Source organism: Siniperca chuatsi, linkage group LG18 (assembly GCF_020085105.1).
Source record: "Siniperca chuatsi isolate FFG_IHB_CAS linkage group LG18, ASM2008510v1, whole genome shotgun sequence".
Lineage (NCBI taxonomy): Eukaryota > Metazoa > Chordata > Actinopteri > Centrarchiformes > Sinipercidae > Siniperca > Siniperca chuatsi.
The window spans coordinates 3,950,844-3,970,362 of NC_058059.1; the positions used below are offsets into that span (position 1 = coordinate 3,950,844).

General features: G+C 40.6%; 1 protein-coding gene across 1 annotated transcript in view; it reads right to left on the minus strand.

Moving 5' to 3' along the window:
- zswim6 (zinc finger, SWIM-type containing 6) overlaps window positions 1-19,519 on the minus strand; it is a 53,790-nt gene that overhangs the window by 11,800 nt on the left and 22,471 nt on the right. Inside the window, exons 2-9 of the mRNA XM_044173220.1 lie at window positions 11,517-11,873; window positions 8,421-8,569; window positions 8,180-8,330; window positions 5,124-5,303; window positions 3,737-3,913; window positions 3,494-3,640; window positions 2,267-2,413; window positions 605-865 (exon numbers count right to left, since the gene is read on the minus strand). Coding sequence (XP_044029155.1) covers window positions 605-865; window positions 2,267-2,413; window positions 3,494-3,640; window positions 3,737-3,913; window positions 5,124-5,303; window positions 8,180-8,330; window positions 8,421-8,569; window positions 11,517-11,873 — 1,569 coding nt within the window. The remainder of the gene's footprint in view (window positions 1-604; window positions 866-2,266; window positions 2,414-3,493; window positions 3,641-3,736; window positions 3,914-5,123; window positions 5,304-8,179; window positions 8,331-8,420; window positions 8,570-11,516; window positions 11,874-19,519) is intronic.

Consider the following 19,519-nt stretch of genomic DNA (forward strand, 5'->3'; position numbering starts at 1 on the left):
ATTAATACTTTATAGCTTGTTTGTTTAATCTGTGCATTCATGGTCCCCAGAGAATGAATCCACTAACTTTACTGATCCCCTGTCATTTCCTCTAGCGCCATCATGAGGTCAAACTTTTAATTTGTCCAATGACCAAATACCTGCAAAACTAACGCCATTCCCATCAGCCTCAGCTGTACTTTGTGTAATTACCAACGTTATCATGCTAACACGCTAAACTAAGCATGGTTAACATTTCACCTACTAATCATCAACATGTTAGCATTTTGACGTTAGCATTTAGCACAAAGCACCACTGTGCTTAAGTATAGCCTCTGTCTGCTAGCATGGCTGTAGATTCAATTCAGGTTTTTGCTTCAGTTAAGAAGGATTGCAACTAATGATTATTTTCAGTATTGATTAATCTATAAAATGTCCAAAGTGGTGAAAAATGCTCCCTCAAAATTCAAAAGGTAACGTCTTCAGATTTGGTATTTTGTCTCACCAACTGTGCGAAACCCAAAGATATTTTAATAGCATCTTATAGACAAAGAAAAGCAGCAAATCCGTAACCAGCAAATGCTTTACACACTTGTAAATACTGCAATGTTTGAGTCTCACTCACCCTCTAGCAGGAAAACAGCTTGCTTCCGGAAAATCTTCACCAACGTGTCGTCTAAATCGACTTCTTGAAGCTTGGCCAATAGCTGCTCTTCGTTGCGACACACTTTCTCCTGGGCATAAAGGCCGTCTGGCATCACCCTCTGCTGCCCTAGACCAATCAGAGCCGTCTCTACAGCCAGCGACGTGAACGACTCGCCTTCCTCCAGGAAACGCTGCGCTTGGAAAACAGGATGCTCCGTCCTCCTACCTGAAACCGGCGAGCCTGAGTGTGAATCAGAGAGAGGGGGGGGCAGGGTGAGAAATGACTTAGGGCTGGAAAATGTTCCCTTTGGGCCGTGTATTGAGCTGAGTATTGATAAATCTATCGATCTATTTGTTCATTCTGGTGTTCTTTTTCAGAGCGTGTATTCTCCTGAGGATGGTAATCATGTGTTTTAATGGCTTAATGATGTCTTGGCAGACCTCACAGTTCATCCCAGGAGGGTTAACAGTCCCTAATGAATACAAACACACACACTCAGGTATAAATAGCAGAGTGCTTGAAGTCTTAATTGAAAACTTTCACAACTTTTTCCATGCAGTGGCTTCATCAGTTCACCCAGTTTAGAAGAGAAACAAACTGTAACTGAGACCAGACGTAGGAACATCCTTTCTGGCTAAAGTATGTTGAAATTCGTCTAACTGAGCTTCCTGCATAATTAATGCTTTTTAATTGGAGTGTTTTTCCTGCTACATTTCTTATTCATGAGATGTTATTGGAGGATGACTGGAGGCCAATCAGCACGTCTGTGTCATCACTGCTGATTGCATCCTGAGGGCCTGCAGCTCTGACAGGAAGACGCAATCACTGCAGTGTAAATGTTTGAATCACACTCAGGAAAATGTGTGTTTGTGTACTGTATCTGCCAGTAAGTACATTTACTCAAATACCTAAGAGCCATTTTGATGTATTTGCATTTTATTTTGCTACTGTATACTTCTGCTCCGCTACATTTCATTGGGAAATATTGTACTTTTTAATCCACTGCAATTTTTATAGCTGTAATTACTAGTTTACAGATTCAGACTTTACATTAAAAACACATGAAAAGCTTATCAAATACAATACATTATTGAAGATTAATCCAGTGGTTCCCAACCTTCATGGCTTGTGACCTCTTACCAAAAAAAAAAAGTGTCTAGCTGAGACTCCTTGTCCAGTTGAGGTGAGTTGTTAGAGCTTCCATCAAAGAGGTGAAATTATCCAATATTTCATGAAAAAGCAAAAAATTTGAGAAAAGTCCAAAACATGAATAATTTGTGTTTCAGAACTTCTCTCCTCTCCCATTAATCATCTCACGGCCCCTCAGATTTATCTGGTGACCCTTTGGAGGGGCCCGACCCCTAGGTTGGGAACCACTGGATTAAACTAGCTAACTGTATATAAAGCTCCACCTCGAGCAGCTACGACAGTAAAATGCTGCTCTAACATTATAATGACAGAATCAGTCACAGGAGACATTTTACTGCAGAACCAGTACTTTTACTGCTGTACTTTAGTAAATTTACTGAAGTATATCAGCACTTTGTACTAAAGTAGGATTTTGAATGCAGGACTTTTACTTGTAACAGAGTATTTTTACCTTGTTGTATCAGTACGTTTACTTAGTATCTGTGTATGTACCTGAGAAGTCGAACAGGGCCGTGGCTCCGTCCTCGCTGCTCCGCCCCGTCTCCATGAGGGTGCTGAACAAGGTGCCGATGGGGTCCAGAGGGTGGCCCACCCAACCCTCCAGGTTGGTGATTGATGTTATGCCTTTATGGAGCAGCTCTGCAGTCACACACACACACACAAACTGTTAATTTATACTCCTTGGTGTTACTATCAGGGTTTCTGCAGTGTTAAACTAATTGAATTTAAGACTTTTTAAGACCGTTTTAACACCACATAGAATGCAATTTAACACTTGTTTCACGGTCATACCATTAAATACATACATTTATATCACATTTGTCAGTACTTCCCAGCTGTATATAACAACATTTCCTAGTAATATAATTAATCGATTAACGTGACCTGGACCCAGATAAGTGGAAGAAAATTAATGGATGAATTAACCAATTAAAAAAATAATTAAAGTTTTTGCTAAAATCGACACTTGCCCATTTTGCTATAATGAGCGTCCTGCTGTAGCTGCAGGTCTCATGGTGCTGACTGAAACTGTACAAAAACGTATTAAAAACAGCCTCCTGCTGCACAATCCACTGTCACAACAATCCCAATTTTAGTTTATAGATATAAAACGTCTCCCGACAGCCGTCGAACTGGCCAGTGAAGGTGTTGTGAATCACAAAACATGCAAAATGATATTTGCAGTATTGTAAAGCAAGTCTGTATTCCCTTTCATTGCTGTTAGCACACTGTGATTTATTTGCCATTTTCCTTCATCTTTGTTGTTTTGTTCCCTAAAGACATCTTAAGAGGTACTTTTGTGAAAGCAAACAGCCATTTTAAGTTCTTAACTGTAAATGTATCTAACTTTATTTTTTGTAGCTGGCAAAACGTGTTCAAGGTGAAGTCATGAATATATGAAATATGTGACTGCTGTCTCTTCGTTCTCCGTGAGGGATTACTGAAGTTATTTCGATGCAGTTTTGAATGGGGTGTAAAATGAAAAGCAATGAGCAAACAATGACTCAAATCGTGCCGGAACGTCTGCGTTTTCCAGAGGCACAAAAGCTTTGTTTACAAAGACGTATGCCTCACCAGATTCATGCTGTTCATTCATAATAAGCCTTAAACTGTTTTAAGAGCAAAAATATATAGAAAGAAGATTTAATAGCAACTGAATGGCAAAGTAAGAAGCGTCACTTAAATGCAAAAATCTACACTGGAGGAGGATAAACTGACCTTTTTTGTGAGCGCGGAAGAACTCCAGCTGTTTCTGCTGTTGCCGCCGCAGCGTGTTGACTATAGCGATGGCCAGTCTGAGTGCTTCCTTGGGGTAACCGTGCGATCTCAGGGCGTCCACTCGGGCACAAGCAGTCGGGACGTGCTCTGCGGGAGAAGAAAACATATTTTGATGTCTCCATCTATTTTTTCTTGTTAATTAAATTCCTCTTCCCTCTAAACCACGTGTCCCTGCTCTCTCACCGTGCCACAGGGGCCACCCTCGGGCGCCGAAGAGGGAGCTATCAACGTTGCCGTGGTAACAGTAGTTGGTGTAGTGGTCCTCGGTGATGATGTGCTGCAGATGGGGGTCCTGCCAGTGCAGGTCGCAGGCCTCGATCGCTCGTGTGAACACCGTCCGGTGAGGCCGAGTCACTGAATCTGCGAGAGACGAAAACAAGACGTCGGGTGTTTTATAACCCACATCGTAGCACGGAGGTTTTCAAACTGTGAGGGGGAGAAATGAGGCAAAGATACTGCGTGGGGTGAAAGGGACAGGTGCATGCTGGAAAGTTAGTTATTGTAGTTTAGCAACTCATTCAGCAGTTGCAGCAGTTGCAACAGTGGCTGTGACACACAGCTCATGGAGGCAATTAAGGTAATTAAAATACTTGGCGCCAATTTCTGCAATTTGCGTCAAAACTCGGTCAAACATGAACACACAGACATGATACACATATTTTTAGATTCAGTGTCTAAAACTTTCCAACAATGATATTATCTCCAATGTCTATCACAATTAACCGTCCATTTATCCACTAAAGACGCTCCTCATTACTGCAGAACTTGCCTGAGAATCATCACGTTTTTAAGTTTTCTTCAGTTTCAAAGTAATCCAGTGATACTTGTCTGTACGTCCATGGGTACACTGCAAACAGGAGCTGCTAAGAGCTAATTCAGCATACTTTTAATGGTGCTCAAGTTATAGCTCACAGCGTAACTCACTGACTCCATGGCAACATCATACTTCCTGTTTACATCCCCCAAATTATGGGAACTGTAGTTCTGAAAATGAGAAATAAAAATAAGACAAAGAATAATAATAATAATAATAGGAGTGACAAAATCCATTAATATTAACCTGATGCACTATCAATATTTGTCTGGCTCTCTTCTGGGGGGCAGTTGTCTCGATTCTGTCTAAGGGGGCGACTTATAAAACCTGTCGTAGCAGGATTTAAAAAAAGTCAATAACAAATGCAGGGCCATTAAGGACAAAACTGCAGCAGTATTAACAGTGCCTGTCTTCTCATTCGAAACAGTTTTATTACCACCTGACAGAAACGTTCATGTGTCTGTATTTTCTCTGATTTAGTAGAAAAAGCTGCAGGACCTCAACTGTGTTATTAGGCTCATTCTATTAGCCACACTAAAAGGTAATAAGGCTCGCAGGCACAGAGATTGAAGGAAGGAGACTTGATTAAAAGGGGGAGGGGGGAGAAAGTAGACTCTTAACAGTGTTAATACAGGAGGAGGAGGAGATGCTGCAGGAAAAGACCAGAAAGAAACCTTCAGATGTGATGTAGGAGAAGATTTGGAAATTTTAAAAAAAGGGAGGCGACGTCTCTTCTACAGCCGGGTGTCATCTCACCTGGGTTGCCAGGGGGGCCCTGGGGCAGAGCGTTGGTCAGATTGGTCAGCTCGCTGCCATGGTTACCGTCTTCCAAGGGGCAGACGTCCACGCTGTTCCACCGGCGAAGCTGTCGAAGCCAGAAACCCTTCTGCTCGGGCTTATAGTGGGGGTTCAGCACGATGCACATCCACAGGGCCCCTGCGCACACATTTACATCCAGAGATATAACACTCGCACACTTTGTTCCTTTAACCTGCAGCAAAACACTTGTGGTAATAATTAGTGGAAAAAAATATCATTCCAGTTTTTGAAACCACAAAACTAGTTACTTAGCTTCAGTATAACCTCATTAAAGTAGATCTAATTTGTGTGGCTGCAGCTAACGATTATTATCATTGCTGATTAATCGTTTGGTCTATAAATAAATCAGAAAAAAGTGAAAAATGTCCATCACAGTTTCATTGTTTTGTGCCACCAACAGTCCAAAACTGGAATATATTCAGTTTACTATAATGTGAGACGAGAAAAAGCACCAAATTCTCATGTTTGAGAAGCTGGAACCAGAAAATGTTTGGTATCTTTGCCTGAAAATTGACAAAATAGCTGAGGATTAATTTACTGTCGATCCACTAATCGATTAATAGACTGTTCGTTGCAACTCTACTAACTTGTGATACAGGCAATGCTCTGTAGTTTTTCTGATCATTCACAGGAAAGAAAAGAAGGAAAACAGCTTATTATTTTTGCAGCTTATTGAAAGATAACTGAAAGTAGTTTAATGATTTACTGCTGTTGCTGAAGTTTAATTAAAATATTACTTTTGAGATGGAAAACCAGTTACTAGTGATATCCATCCCACCAATGGTCTCAAAACAGCTTTGGAAAAGTGGTTAAACATGTTAGAAATGTCTAAACCCAAATAAAAGGCTATTTTTAAAATTAGATATGACAGTAGAGAACTGTTTCATTATATTTATATTTAGGTCTGCAAACAGGTTCTGCACACACTAAAAAGAAGTATGTCTGCAACTAACTATTTTCTTGGTCTATAAAATGGCAGAAAATAGTGAAAAATGATCACTATTATTTCCAACGTGCCGTCTTCAAATGTCTTATTTTGTCCAAGCAACAGTCCAAAACCTAAAGATACTCATTTTTTTTATAGTATTCTCTGTTGTATATCATTTAAAACTGTTTTAAAAACGATTAATCATGATCATTATAATAGTTACCAATTAATTTTCTGACGATCAACTAATCGATTGAAGTGGGCTGAGGTTACCTGCATTGTTGGCTAAAAACATAACACAAAGAGAATGAGGGAGGGAGGGAGGGAGGGAACAATGAATATGTTGAGGGATAAATAAAGGATGACAGATGACAAAATGAAACAGGAGAAGAAAAGAAAGGAAGTGAGAAATAAAAGGGAGGGAAGGGGGAAGTGAATGCAGGAGGGAGGGAGGCTGAGGATGGGGGGAGGGGACGGGAGGAGAGAGGCTTTATCCGCCGTCTCTTTGTTAGGGCTGCTTCAAGGACAACAACGAGGAACAGAGAGCCGAGCAGAGTGATGTCAGACATGAGTGACGAAATGCAGAGCAAGAATCTACAACAGTGGGGAGGATTATTGGGTAAAGACAAACAAAAACAGAGGGGGGAGAGAGGAGAATCGTAACCCGCAGGCTGTCGTCATTTACGTGTTGCAGCACACTTTGGTTATAAGTGAAGCCGGAATTATTTTCAAGTGATTTTCATCGCAAGCAAATAGGCAAAAGTCATTTCTTCAGCTGCCGGCTGGCTGTTTTTATCTTGTACCTGCAGCAGAGAGCCTGCACAGTATGTGAAAGACGGAGAGAGCAAAGGTGCTTCTGCATAGGCGCGATCATATCTGTGAAACGCCAACACCAGGAAACAGAACAGGTGCATTTTTTTATTCACCAGCAGAGCAGAACATATATTCTGCTCTGCTGGTGCTTTTGAAGACTTTACTGAAGATTTACAGCCAGGACAGCCACATTAAGCGCCATTGTTTAAATTAGGGCTGCACCTAATAATCATTTTCATTATTAATTAATCTGCCAATTATTTTCTCGATTAATCAATTAATTGTTTGGTCTAGAAAATGTCAGAAAATAGTGAAACTGGCCCATCACAATTTCCATGGTAGGCACAGCTGTGTTTACATTGAAAACAATGGAGGCGGCGGCCCCTCGCTGTCTGAAAGCACCTTTAGAATTCATCCTGAGGGGAACATGAATGGATTGCCATGAAATTTGGTACAAACATTCAATATCTGTTGAAATATTTCCCTTAAAACCACAAACGCCACCCTTATGCAATTTGGATTCGTCCTCTGGGAACCACACGTCTGAAAAAAAACTTTGACCTGCTGGTGGCGCTAGATGAAAAGCGAGGGGATCATTAAAAGTCAGTAGGATTCATCCTCTGGGGACCATGAAGGTCCATCCAAAATTTCATGGCAATCCATCAAATAGTTGTTGAGATATTTCAGTTTGTGCAGAAGTGCTTTAAATAAAATATTATCAAAACAAAGTGAAGCAAAAAGGTCTCAATTAAAGCCAAATGCTGAATAATAATTATTAGATAATTATCAGTGGAAGGGGGGAGGTTGTTCTTTGTTCAAGGAGAGAAAACAGCAGGATGTGGATTAATCCTGTATTTCACCCCTGAAATGAAGACTGTATTTTGTACATCTCCTTTCTTCTCAGGGAAGACAGATTAATTAAAACATTACTGCCTTTAATGGTCTCCTCTTCTTTGTTACACACAATAAAAACGTTATTATATTGTATATTATAAAGTGTCCTTGATTACATTTATGATTTACTTTCCTGAGTGCAAACATATTTCTGAAGCTATTGTTTTTTAAACTGCAGTAATTTAAAGATATGGTGATTTGTTGAATTAATTTGCTTACAACTATAACAAAATAGATGGACACAGTTTCAGTTCTTTAAATTATTTACAAAATCGGGCATTTCATTTAAAGTATACTGTAGTGACACACTGCTCGGACACAGATGTGTATGCAGCTGTAAAATATGTTCACGCAGTACCTAGTTCATCCCACAGCTGCCTGTACTTGTCAGTCATGGTGGTTCCTTGTTGCCTCCACAGCGCCAGTCTGGGGTCGCCCATGAACTGCTCTGTGATCAGCGTTAACATGCGAGCTCCGTTGGAGTCCCTCATCTTCAGCATCTCTCTCACCTGCGGGGAGACGGGGGGCATTGTGGGTAAACGCCGCAGTACACGCTGCCGCAGTGCAACATGGTGTTTTGTTGGAAATGGTCCTGTTACCTTGCTGAACAGTAAGTTGAGCTGCTTTCCCGAGCCATGGTACCCGCCCTGGGAGAGAAAGAGCTTGACCTGTTCCTGAACTTGCTCCTCGTCCAGATGCCAGCAGTTCTCATCGTCCACGCTGGCGCCCGCCGTCGGATCCGGGGCTCCTGCACCGAACAAAGGAAATCAGTCAGCAACTCATTACAAGGGCTAGATGTCATCAAACTAAACTGATAGTGATTTTCATTTATTAGTTTACTACATTCAGCGGTGGAAGAAGAACACAGATCTTTTATATAAGTAAAAGTAGCAACACCTCAGTGTAGAAATACTCTGTTACAGTACAAAGTTTACAGTTAAAAGTACAAAGTATTAGCATCAAAATATACTTAAAGTACTGCAGAACGGCCCGTTTCAGAATAATGTATATTATTGGATTATAATTATTGATGCATTAATGTGTTCATCACTTTGTTGTTGCAGCTGGTAAAGTTGGAGCTAATTTTAGTTAGTTACTACTGCACTACTACTTATTACTTATATTATTACATTGTATTATTATACCATATTATCATCATCAACCAGTAAACCCACTTGGTACTTCACACTTATTCTATTTTATACTTAGAATACTTATACCCAGCTGGTACTTAATTTATTTTCTGACCTGTTTTATAGTGTATTGTATTTTTTGCTAGTACTTTCTCCTGTGTGCACTGACGTAAAGGCGAGCTGCTGTAACAAAGAGTTTCCCTTCGGGGATCAATAAAGTATTTCTGATTCTGATATATACTGCTGGGTAGCTTTGGATGTTCACTCCGGGGATCAATAAAGTCTTATCTTAACCTATAATAATGCATCATAATTCATTTGTTGATTATATTTTGTAGTCTTAATACAATACATACTGAAATGTGGTGAAGTATATAGTAAAAGAAAATGCAAATACTCAAGTAAAGTACAAGTACCTCAAAATAGTACAATACTTGACTAAAGTCACTTCCCACCACTGGCTACATTTAAACTGTGATAAAGCAACGGGAATTTAAATAAAAATCCATCTTTTCGGGAAGGAGCGGACGTGAATGTGCCTGCATCAGCATATTGTTCACCTTTTGCATTAATGCAGTGCTGGTTAAGCTTAAACACCGATCAATACCATAAACTCTGCAAAGTCTGCAACAATAACCAGCCTACATGAGCGAAGAATACATCCCAGATTTTCAACATTTAGCATGTTTCCCTGGGGAGGATTAAGTCCATGAGACACAGTGAACATTAAAGCACTAAAGAGAATATTGCCAAACTGCAATCTAATCCAAAGTATTCAACCACCAAGTACCTGCAAAGCAAATCTTCCTCCGACTGACAGAATATTTACATGTATACAGTCATTAAACTACTGTACACAACTAGATGCAAGTCGCTGAATCATTTATGGTTTTGCAGTGAAACTGTGTACATGTAAAAATGAGCACATAAGCTACTAGAAAACATATCCCAAAATAATACTATTTACTACATAATCAACCATAAAAGTATCCAAAAGTAACTGAGTGTGTCAAAAAAGTACTGTAGATAACATCAAAGTACTCAAACTACCACAAAGATAACCACTATTTACTGTAGAGCAGAAACAATTAGTCGAGCAATTAATCTGCAACTATTTTGATTGATTAATCGTTTCAGTCATTTTTTAAAAGCAAATAAAAAGGATTTTATATTAATAATGCACAGAATACTTTTTGGACAAACAACTGGATCAATCGTCTCGTTGGATGATGGGAAATCATAATGGACATTTTCACTATTTTCTGACATTTTACAGACAAAACGATTAATCAATTAATCGAGAAAACAGAAGGCAGATTAATCAATAAACGTAAATAAAGATTAGTTGCAGCCCTAATGTACTGTAATCTGTGTCACTAAGTACAACAATCAACATAAATGTGCCAACAACTACCACAAACTACCTGCAAGAACCATGAATATTGTACTAAGTATATTCATGTGTACTAGCCAGTACTACAGTAGCAGTAGTGCAGCACAAGGTAAACCACAAAGTTTCCAAATCATACAACATGATGTGTAACTACGCATGACAAAGTACCGCTAAAGTCACTCAGAGGTCCACGATAAAGCCTGCAGTGCACGTAATTCCCTTAAAATGTGTTCAACCATACTGCAAAGTGCACCCAAACAGTAAAACACACAGAGTACCACAAAGTACACCTTAAATATGCTCTGCAATATATTGTGCCACAAAAGATGCTTAAACATGGCTTGCAGATAAACCTTTAAATGTATATTTACACTCAGCGGCCACTTTACGAGGTACACCTGTGCACTCTATTGTAATTCAATACAACAGCTGCCATAAATTCTACCTTTTTTACATCGTCAGAAAATGTGTAAATTTAATTATGTTTATCATTGAGGTCATAGTTAAAAGGTGACGTTGTCCTCCCTATTTACATACATGAGTGGGCCAGAATATTAGAAACACCTCTGAATATACTGCATCACTAACTATGACCTAAATGCTAAAACAAAATTTAAATAAAAACTGAACATTAAAGTATCATAAAAGTCGATTTTATGGCAGAACAGTTGTGTTGGATTGCATTAGATTGTACTGGTGTATCTAATCAAGTAGACGCTGAGTGTTCATATAAACAGAGCTGCTTACAGATACATTATTAATATTCTTATATAATATTCTACACACTGTGGTACTTCATGTTTCTGTAAAGCCCAAAACAGCAACACATAACACAAACTTCCTCCTCACAAACTTTTCCCCATTTCATGCATTTCTGCAATGCGTTCAAGTCAAACATGACCTGATTTAATTGTGAATGTGTGTGTGTGTGTGTGTGTGTTTCCCTCCTGTTCTCCCAAACAGCTTGTTTTTCCTGAGTCGTCTCCCAGGACGGCAGCCTCCAGCTGGACCTCCACTGGTGCGAGATGGAGGAAATCTAACACAAGCACTTGTGTGTGTTTGTGTGTTTGTTGGTGCCGGCACTGCATGCGTGTTAAAGGGGGAAGAGTTCAGCCTGTTCTTCCACTCAAATCACAAATAACCACCATTATTCCAGCCCCTTAACTCACCATGAACCTGGTTGATCTCGGAGTTCTGCGACAGTATTTCATCCGCCAGCTTCTGCGCCGTCGGCAGCACCTCGGTGTGATGCACTGTGATCAGGTACTGAACAAACTTCTGCAGCTGATCTCTGTTCATTTGGAAAAGAGTCTCTGAGATGGGCAGGCGCAGTTTGACGTGCTCGGGTTTCCGTACTCGGTACAGTGAGAGCGCCACGACGTGGGCGCAGTAGAAGATGTCCTTGTTGCCGCAGGTGCATGTTACTGCTGTGATTTTGCAGCGGTCGAAGCTGACGCTCACGTTGCAGACGAGCTCGGGCTCCGAGGACGTGGCAGGTTCCCTTACTGTGCCGCTGAGGTGAAACCCTGCAGAGAAAAAGGAAATATTTACTGTTAATCATGTGCATTTAAACCAACAATAACTGATTTTAGCCTGACGTGTTATCACTTTTTAAGTCAATATGGCTAACATGTTGTCCAGCAGATACGGAGCAACATTCAGTTCGAGTCGTGTTTGTGTCACCTGATGAATGTGAGTCCAATGCTCTCTTTCTTTTAGCTCTGTGTTTGGTCTCCACCAGCTCCTGAGGGAAATAATCTGGCTCTTTAGCTGCTAAATGCTCCACTATGTTCAGCAGCTGCTCTCTAACTGTGTCTGTCTGCTGTTTGCTGCAGAGCAGCTCGTGTACAGTGAGTTTTTCACAGCATTTGTCTCTGATAACAGCTGCCTGCTGGGGCTGAAAATGCCACTACGAGCGGTGAGAGTGAACCAAAACCCAAACAGTGAGTTGAAAGTTGCTAAAACGCTCCGTAGAGCTGAAGAGAACTGCAGGGTTTGGTGATTATTCTCTGTTGTATGTAAAAGGGGTCGTTCGTAGTGACGAATCTACAGTTGTGATCCATTGTTAATATAAAAATATTGATTAAAGCCCAAGAAAAAGGACACTTGCACATAAAGTGCATTTCTGCATTCGAACCAGATACTCCCTAGCAATGTGGTTCAACCTAACTTTGATCAGGTCGGTAATCTGCTGGCAGGGTGAAGAAAGACAGATGAGTGAAAGGGCAGGGAGGCAAACTCAAAGACCCAAATATTCTCATTTCCTTTTCATTTCCCTTCCACAACACCTCCAGTGCTTACCTTACCCTGAACACCTTCACCCTATGGCAGACTGATCATTTCACCACATGCAGAAAGACCTGCTATTGCACAGTGCACCTATGGCGCTCTGACAAGCTAAAACCTACAGGTCTCTGTGTGTGTCTGGGGAGGGCAAACGTAGACGGAGAAGCAGATTTCAATGTGAACGTGACCTGAAACGTAACATATTTCTCGAAGCTCTGACAGGAAAATAAACCCTTTCTGATTCGAAGAAGAGGATCTATACCACACATGACCGAGCAAGTGTGCTGTCACTTTCCACCTTAACAATAATGACTAATTCAGGTTTGAAAACACAGCAGCTGCACGTGGGAGCTACAGCAGGTTTAAATATTGTGCCAATCCAGACGAGACTGAGCAGATGTGTTGACTACGCAGCAAATACTTTATTTTTCAAACAAATCTTCTGTAATGACAAGAAGTAGACAATGTGAGTGCGTTAAAAAGTATATATCTGACTGGGTTAGTGGGTTACCAGTGGTAACTGATCGGAAGCTTGGTCAGAGCAAAACTGACGCAAACAGGTTTAAACTATTTTATCATCTGTGTACGTACATTTAGCAGAGTGAATGTCTGTACTGTTTCTGGTTCAATGCACATTGTTGTTTATATCTATATGTAACACTCCAGTGGTGGAAGAAGTACGTATAAGTAGCACAGTGTAGAAATACTCTGTTACAAGTAAAAGTACCGCATTAAACATTTAATTATGTAAAAGCACAAAAGTATCAACATCGAAATATACTTAAAGTACCAAAAGTAAAAGTACTCATTATGCAGAATGGCCCAATTCAGAATAATATAAATTATATTACTGGATTATGATTATTGATGCATTAATGTGCCACTTTAATGTTGCAGCTGATTTTAATGTATTTACATATATTACTTTATATACTGCTGGGTAGCTTGTGAATCTCCCCCTGTGGATCAAAGTCGTATTGATTTGATGAAAATCTGAATTTATTTGTTGATTATATTTTGTATTATTAATCTGAATCTACAAAGTATCTAAAGTTATCAGATAAATGCAGTAGAGTAGAAGTATAAAGTAGCAGAAGTAAAGAACAGTTACCTCAAAATTGTACTTAAGTACAGTACTTGAGTAAATGTACTTACTTTCCACCACTATAAATACTCTAACATATACTAAATACTAACATATAAGATTAAATGATTCAGAGACGTGTGCTACAGCTACTCTGACAGATGCATTTTGACATATACAACTAATTTTTTGTCTCACAAGGCGAGATACACAACCAGAGCTGCATGATGTACTTGTTGCATCATGTTGACATGCAAACTGAGAAATGTGGCCAACTGTGAGGCTGATAAAGCCATGATGCCAGACAGCGACAGATGAAAGACAACATTATTAGACGGTAGTCTGAACCAAAGAAAATGGAAAAAAAAACAACCTTCAGTCAAATCCTGTCTATAGTCTGTGTGGGAGTTTAAATCAACTGGGAACAGACAGAAAAAGCTACTCATCTTAGAAACCAGTGCTGATACTCACCTTCTTATCAAATCACTGCTGTTTCATGTGATTGTCACAATAATGAGCCAAGGACTGTTTACATATTAAAGCCTATGTAAGTTTTGCTGAACAGCGACCAAAGTGTAAAAAAAAAAGAGAATTTGCTGGTTTACGGGTAAGAAATAAATAGTCCGACACATAACCCCCATAAAACGGGGACTTGTTGTTTTTACACTGATTAAACAAACAAGACATAAGATGTTAATTTGTGAGCTTAAGAGGTGCTGGTTGGTATATTTTGTTACCTTCAGACAGAGACAGGCTAGCTGTTTCCCCCTGTTTCCAGTCTTTGTGCTAAGCTAAGCTAAGCTAACTGGCTGCAGCTTCATATTCAACATGCAGACATGAGAGTGGTATCAGTCTTCTCATCTAACTCTCTACAAGAAAGCACATAAGCATATTTTCCAACAAACTATTGCTTTAAATGTGGCAGCAGTAACACAGCAGCAAAGTCTTTGCTAACTTTAGCTAACATTAGCCACCATAAGCTCCTGGCCATACCAGACCAAGTAGGGCCGTTGCAGCAAACATTGTGTATTGAATTAAACATTTAATTTAGAAGATGAAGAATGTGTTGTTTCTTCTTTTAAAAAGTTACCTAGTGTCGCTTTAATGTTTATTGTTAATGTTACAGTTCGGGTTAGAAATTAGTCCAGTGGGGGAGTTTAAAAAAAGCTAACGTGGGGCGTCCTGGTAGCCTAAAGACGCATAACACATAAATAAATGCAATATCCCTGGTTCAATCCTAGCTAGAGACCTCTGTTGCATGCCCTTCAGTCTCCCCTATATTTCCTGTGTATATCTACACCGTCAACTATCAAAGAAATGCAAAAACAAAAGCTAACGTTGTAGCTAACAGCTGTTATAACGCTGTACAGACACACTGTGGGTCACCGCTCACCAGTTTCTCCTATCTCAGCTATCAACATTTGCAACCCAGGCCACAGTACTTACATGGGGTCACACATTTTCAGAGCTGTTACCATCACCATTTGTGATAACAGCTGTCAAAATACTGCAAGTGAGCATGGGAAAACTTTTGCAGTGGCAATATACTGTAGTCGAAATGGTATAATCTTAAATTTTACATACAAGTCTGACTTCACCCTGGAACATAAGCTGGGAGATTTTGATTTCCCCTTTGCTCAAATGTTCTCAGACATGTGACACAAACACACCACGTAGCTGACACATATCACCCATGCTGGGTGGAAGAACACTGTAAACAGAGTAGGTGTTTGTCTGCATATGTGGTGGGGCTGTGCGATACAGAACTGAGCAAAAACAAAAAAAAGAGGCGTCAAGACTACGAGACAATATCTGAGAGCGAAACTCGTATGACTGAAATGGGTTTCATTTTGTTTTCTTTTGCCCTTTTTACTGGGAACCAGCGCAGTACTTTGTTTAAGAAGTTAAAAAAAGATATTTATTTTGTAAATAGCGATGATGCACAAAGATTGAGTTGGCTGTTTACATGTGAAACATTTTTAGTTAGCTAGTCACTTGGGAGAAGAAGAAAAAAAACAGGATAAACTGCAGCAGTTCACTTTAGTGTACAGTTCATTTGAAAGTGAAGTTATTTCAAATACGCTATTTGAAAGAATATATAAAGTACTTTATAATGTGGTAATCCTTCAATATAATTCCTGCCCTGTAGCTACATTTAGTGAACAACTTGCTCTTCTTCTGTTGTAATATTTTATCTTTTCTTTGTTGTTTTGTACATGTATTACCAGAAGATGTACCTTTTGTAAAAACAGCGGTGTCTCGTAATCCCATGTAGGATGGGCCAGATGTTTGGTGTGACACAGAAATAAACTGTATAGAAACAGAGTAAAACAACCCGTCAGTTCTTTCTGCTGCTTTCCCGGCTGAGCAGACACACTGGATCACACTTCGCACAACCACAGGTCCACATCCTGTCTTTAAAATACAAACACACACACAAAAAATGCGTGGTGCTCTCCGTTACGCAGCCCTGCCCCAGTCATGCCTGGCCCACAGTTGAACCACTGACGTAACAGAAAGAGAGAGAGAGAGAGAGAGTGACTCGAGGAGGAGGAGGAGGAGGAGGAGGAGGAGGCCGCCGTGCTGCTGGAAAAATCGGTATGCCCTCAGCTGAGTGTGCGTGCACATGCAGGAGTGCATGCTTGGCGGCAAGCCAAAGCCCTGAGCTCAGCATTCTGTAATGCACTTCCTCTCCCCGTGTCTGCGCTTCACAGCTTGCATAATAATACAGCTCTGTGCACTGCGTAGCAACCAGACGTAACTCCTTCACTCCCAACGCAGCGCAATACCAGAGTTTCTGCAAGTTGTATTTAAAAGACTTTTTAAGACCTTTTTACATCCACACAGAATGCAATTTCACACCTGCCAAAGTATGATGCACAACCAGTGAGGGCAGAATTATTCATTATTATAATCATATTTCTTCAGTACGTCCCAGCAGTGTATAACAGTAATTCCTAATGATATAAGTAGCTCAACATTTGGGGAAATATTTGCTTTTTTGCTAAGAGTTAGATGAGAAAATTGACACCACTCTCATGTTTATCAATTAAATAAGAAGCTGGAACCAGGAGATAGTTAGCTTAGCATAAAGACTGGAAGCAGGGGAAAACAGCAAGACTGGCAGGAAGTCACTGCATCCGGCCAAGAAATAATCCGACACATAAACCTCTGTAAAACCATAATTTGTCGTCTTTACACTTTCATTTTTTGTACAGATTAAACAAACGAGTTATAACGTGTTAATTACTGAGCTTTAAAAAGGTGCTGGTAGGTAGATGTTGTGATCTTTGGACAGAGACAGGCTAGCTGTTTCCCCCTGTTTCCAGTCTTTGTGCTAAGCTAAGCTAAACGGCCATACAGACGTGACATCAATCTTTTCATCTAACTCTCGGCAAAAAAAAAAAAAAAGCCAGTAAGGGTATTTCCTGGACCAGGATTAGTGGCAGAACATGGATGGATGGATTAAACAATTACAATTCATTCAAGTTATTGCTAAAATCGACACTTGCCCATTATGTGACATTGAGCTTCCTAGCTAGCAGCAGTGACAGTGTTTGAGACATGTTTTAATACCTTCTAAGGCCTTTTTTTTAAAAGAAACTTCATTCAATGCTTTTTCAGACTGTCAAAGACCTTCAGATACCCTGAATACACTCGCCTGGAAACCAAGGTTTTAACACTTCACTCCCAATTAAGCCCGAGGTACTCAACTTAAGCCGTCTCTATAGGATTCAGAGAGGAGGATGTCTCAGTGAGGAGGGGGGGAAAAACAGGGGGCTTGAAAACAAGGGCCAGGACGTTAGCCTGTGAAAGAGCAGTAGCTCAGCTCCCTACAGAGTTCAGACCTTCATGCCAGAGGCTGTGTGCAACGTCGCCCACTGAATCTGTGGCTGCAGGGGGTCATTCCCAGCTATGTGGCCAAAGCCTTCATTTAACAGGACTCGCAGCACACAAAAGCCAGATACCCCCCTACACACACACACACACACACACACATGCATGCATACACACCAGTCAACCATTCAGTCAGTCGGCCTCCAAAGCTGGCCAGTCAGGCGTAAGTGAGAGCTTCTCAGCTAAGGTGTGTGAGTACTTCTGATGACAATGGGCAACCTAATCGCTCACCCGTGGAGATGAGGCACCTCTGGGGCTGTAGGCAGGAGAAGTAAACAACCAATCAGTACTCACGGTGCGCTGATTGCCATCTGTCCTGTCTGGTTTCAGATCAGCTTCCCATTACACTTATAGAAGTTTACGGCGTGGTTGCTAGTGCTAACTGATTCCCGTGATTCTAGCATAGGCAATATCAAAAGAGACAACAATCAGGCTGAAACATATTTCTGAGCATTGACTGGAAACATCCGTGGCCATGGGAATTGAAACTATTGTGTAAATTATGTAAAAATTCAGTAAGGAGGTTAGCCACGGAGCCAACTGACCGTAGGCTAACCGTTAGCAACCAAAGCTGGGGACAGCAGGCCTGTCAAGCTTTGGATTTCTTCACATGTTGAAGCGGTGTACGTATATACTCTGTGTCTGAAGAGTTTGGATTGTAGTTTCTCTTTTTAAGCCTTTCCTAAACAAAAAACAAAAAAGGAACAGATTAAATAGTGTTTATCTGCTCTAATGTAAGCTGCAGACGTTAGCATGCCCGGCTAACTAGCTTGCTACCAACAGAAATAACCTAACTCAGCTTTACTTCCAAGACCAAGAGTTAGCATATCATTAGCTAGCTACATTATTTTGTGGGGATAAAGATTAAAAGATTAAAGCACATCAACTGTGTGGAAGCTGGTCCTGGATGTCAGGGTAGCGTTAGTGGTTCTGTTCTGATCTTTATTAGATTTGGGGAAGTTTACACTACAGCAGCCCCAGCCAAACTCATTAGAGATCTTATCCAAGCATTATGTTTGCCAAACACACCGGTTAGTCCACATCCTAAAAGCCTTTTCTCTTGTAACATTAAAACTGAACAACGAACAATGGAGCCTCTATCTAACCTCTGTCTGGCATGTCCAAGTATTTATTTAAGACGGTATTTTTTAAACAATTCACGGAGATAACATTAGCTAGCTAGCTAATGGCAGATGCTAGAGTGGTAATTCTGCCACTGTTACCGTGGCGGGGGTGAGGTGGGGGGGCGCAGGGCTTAGCAAAAGGTCACCTGAGTTCGAGAGCCAGCAGCTAAAAACGTAATGTGCTAAGGGAAAGGGGGGTTTAAGTGTGTGTGTGTGTGTGTGTGTGTGTGTGTGTGTGTGTGTGTGTGTGTGTGTGTGTGTGTGTTGTAAGGAGCTGGAGGATACACCTCCATGCAAGCTCAAAATGAGGTCAATGAGGATTTGATTTAACTGGGTCAATCTGTGTCCCTCTTAAGCAATCACCAACAGCTCTTACAGTATGAGCATACTAATCAATGCTCTCTTATATATAAATATACGTGTGTGTGTGTGTGTGTGTGTGTGTGTGTGTGTGTGTGTGTGTGTGTGTGTGTGTGTGTGCACACACGTGCGCTAATACACACCAGTGACCATAAATGTACCTGGTGCTAATTATTTTAGTCAGTTATCTGGCTTAAATCCAATCTCCTGCTTTTAAAACTCTAGAAATAGCAAAGTGCACTGAAATACTACGAGGAGGAAGGAGTCCTCCTCGACCGAGTGGACTGAAATTCCTCAGCTCTGTCAGAAAAACAAGAGGCCGCCTTTACAACACATGAGAAATTGCAAACGGTCTCGTCACTCAGACAAGAAAACGACTCTTCCAGCGGACACCGCTGAAGCCGCTGTTTTATGGCGTCCA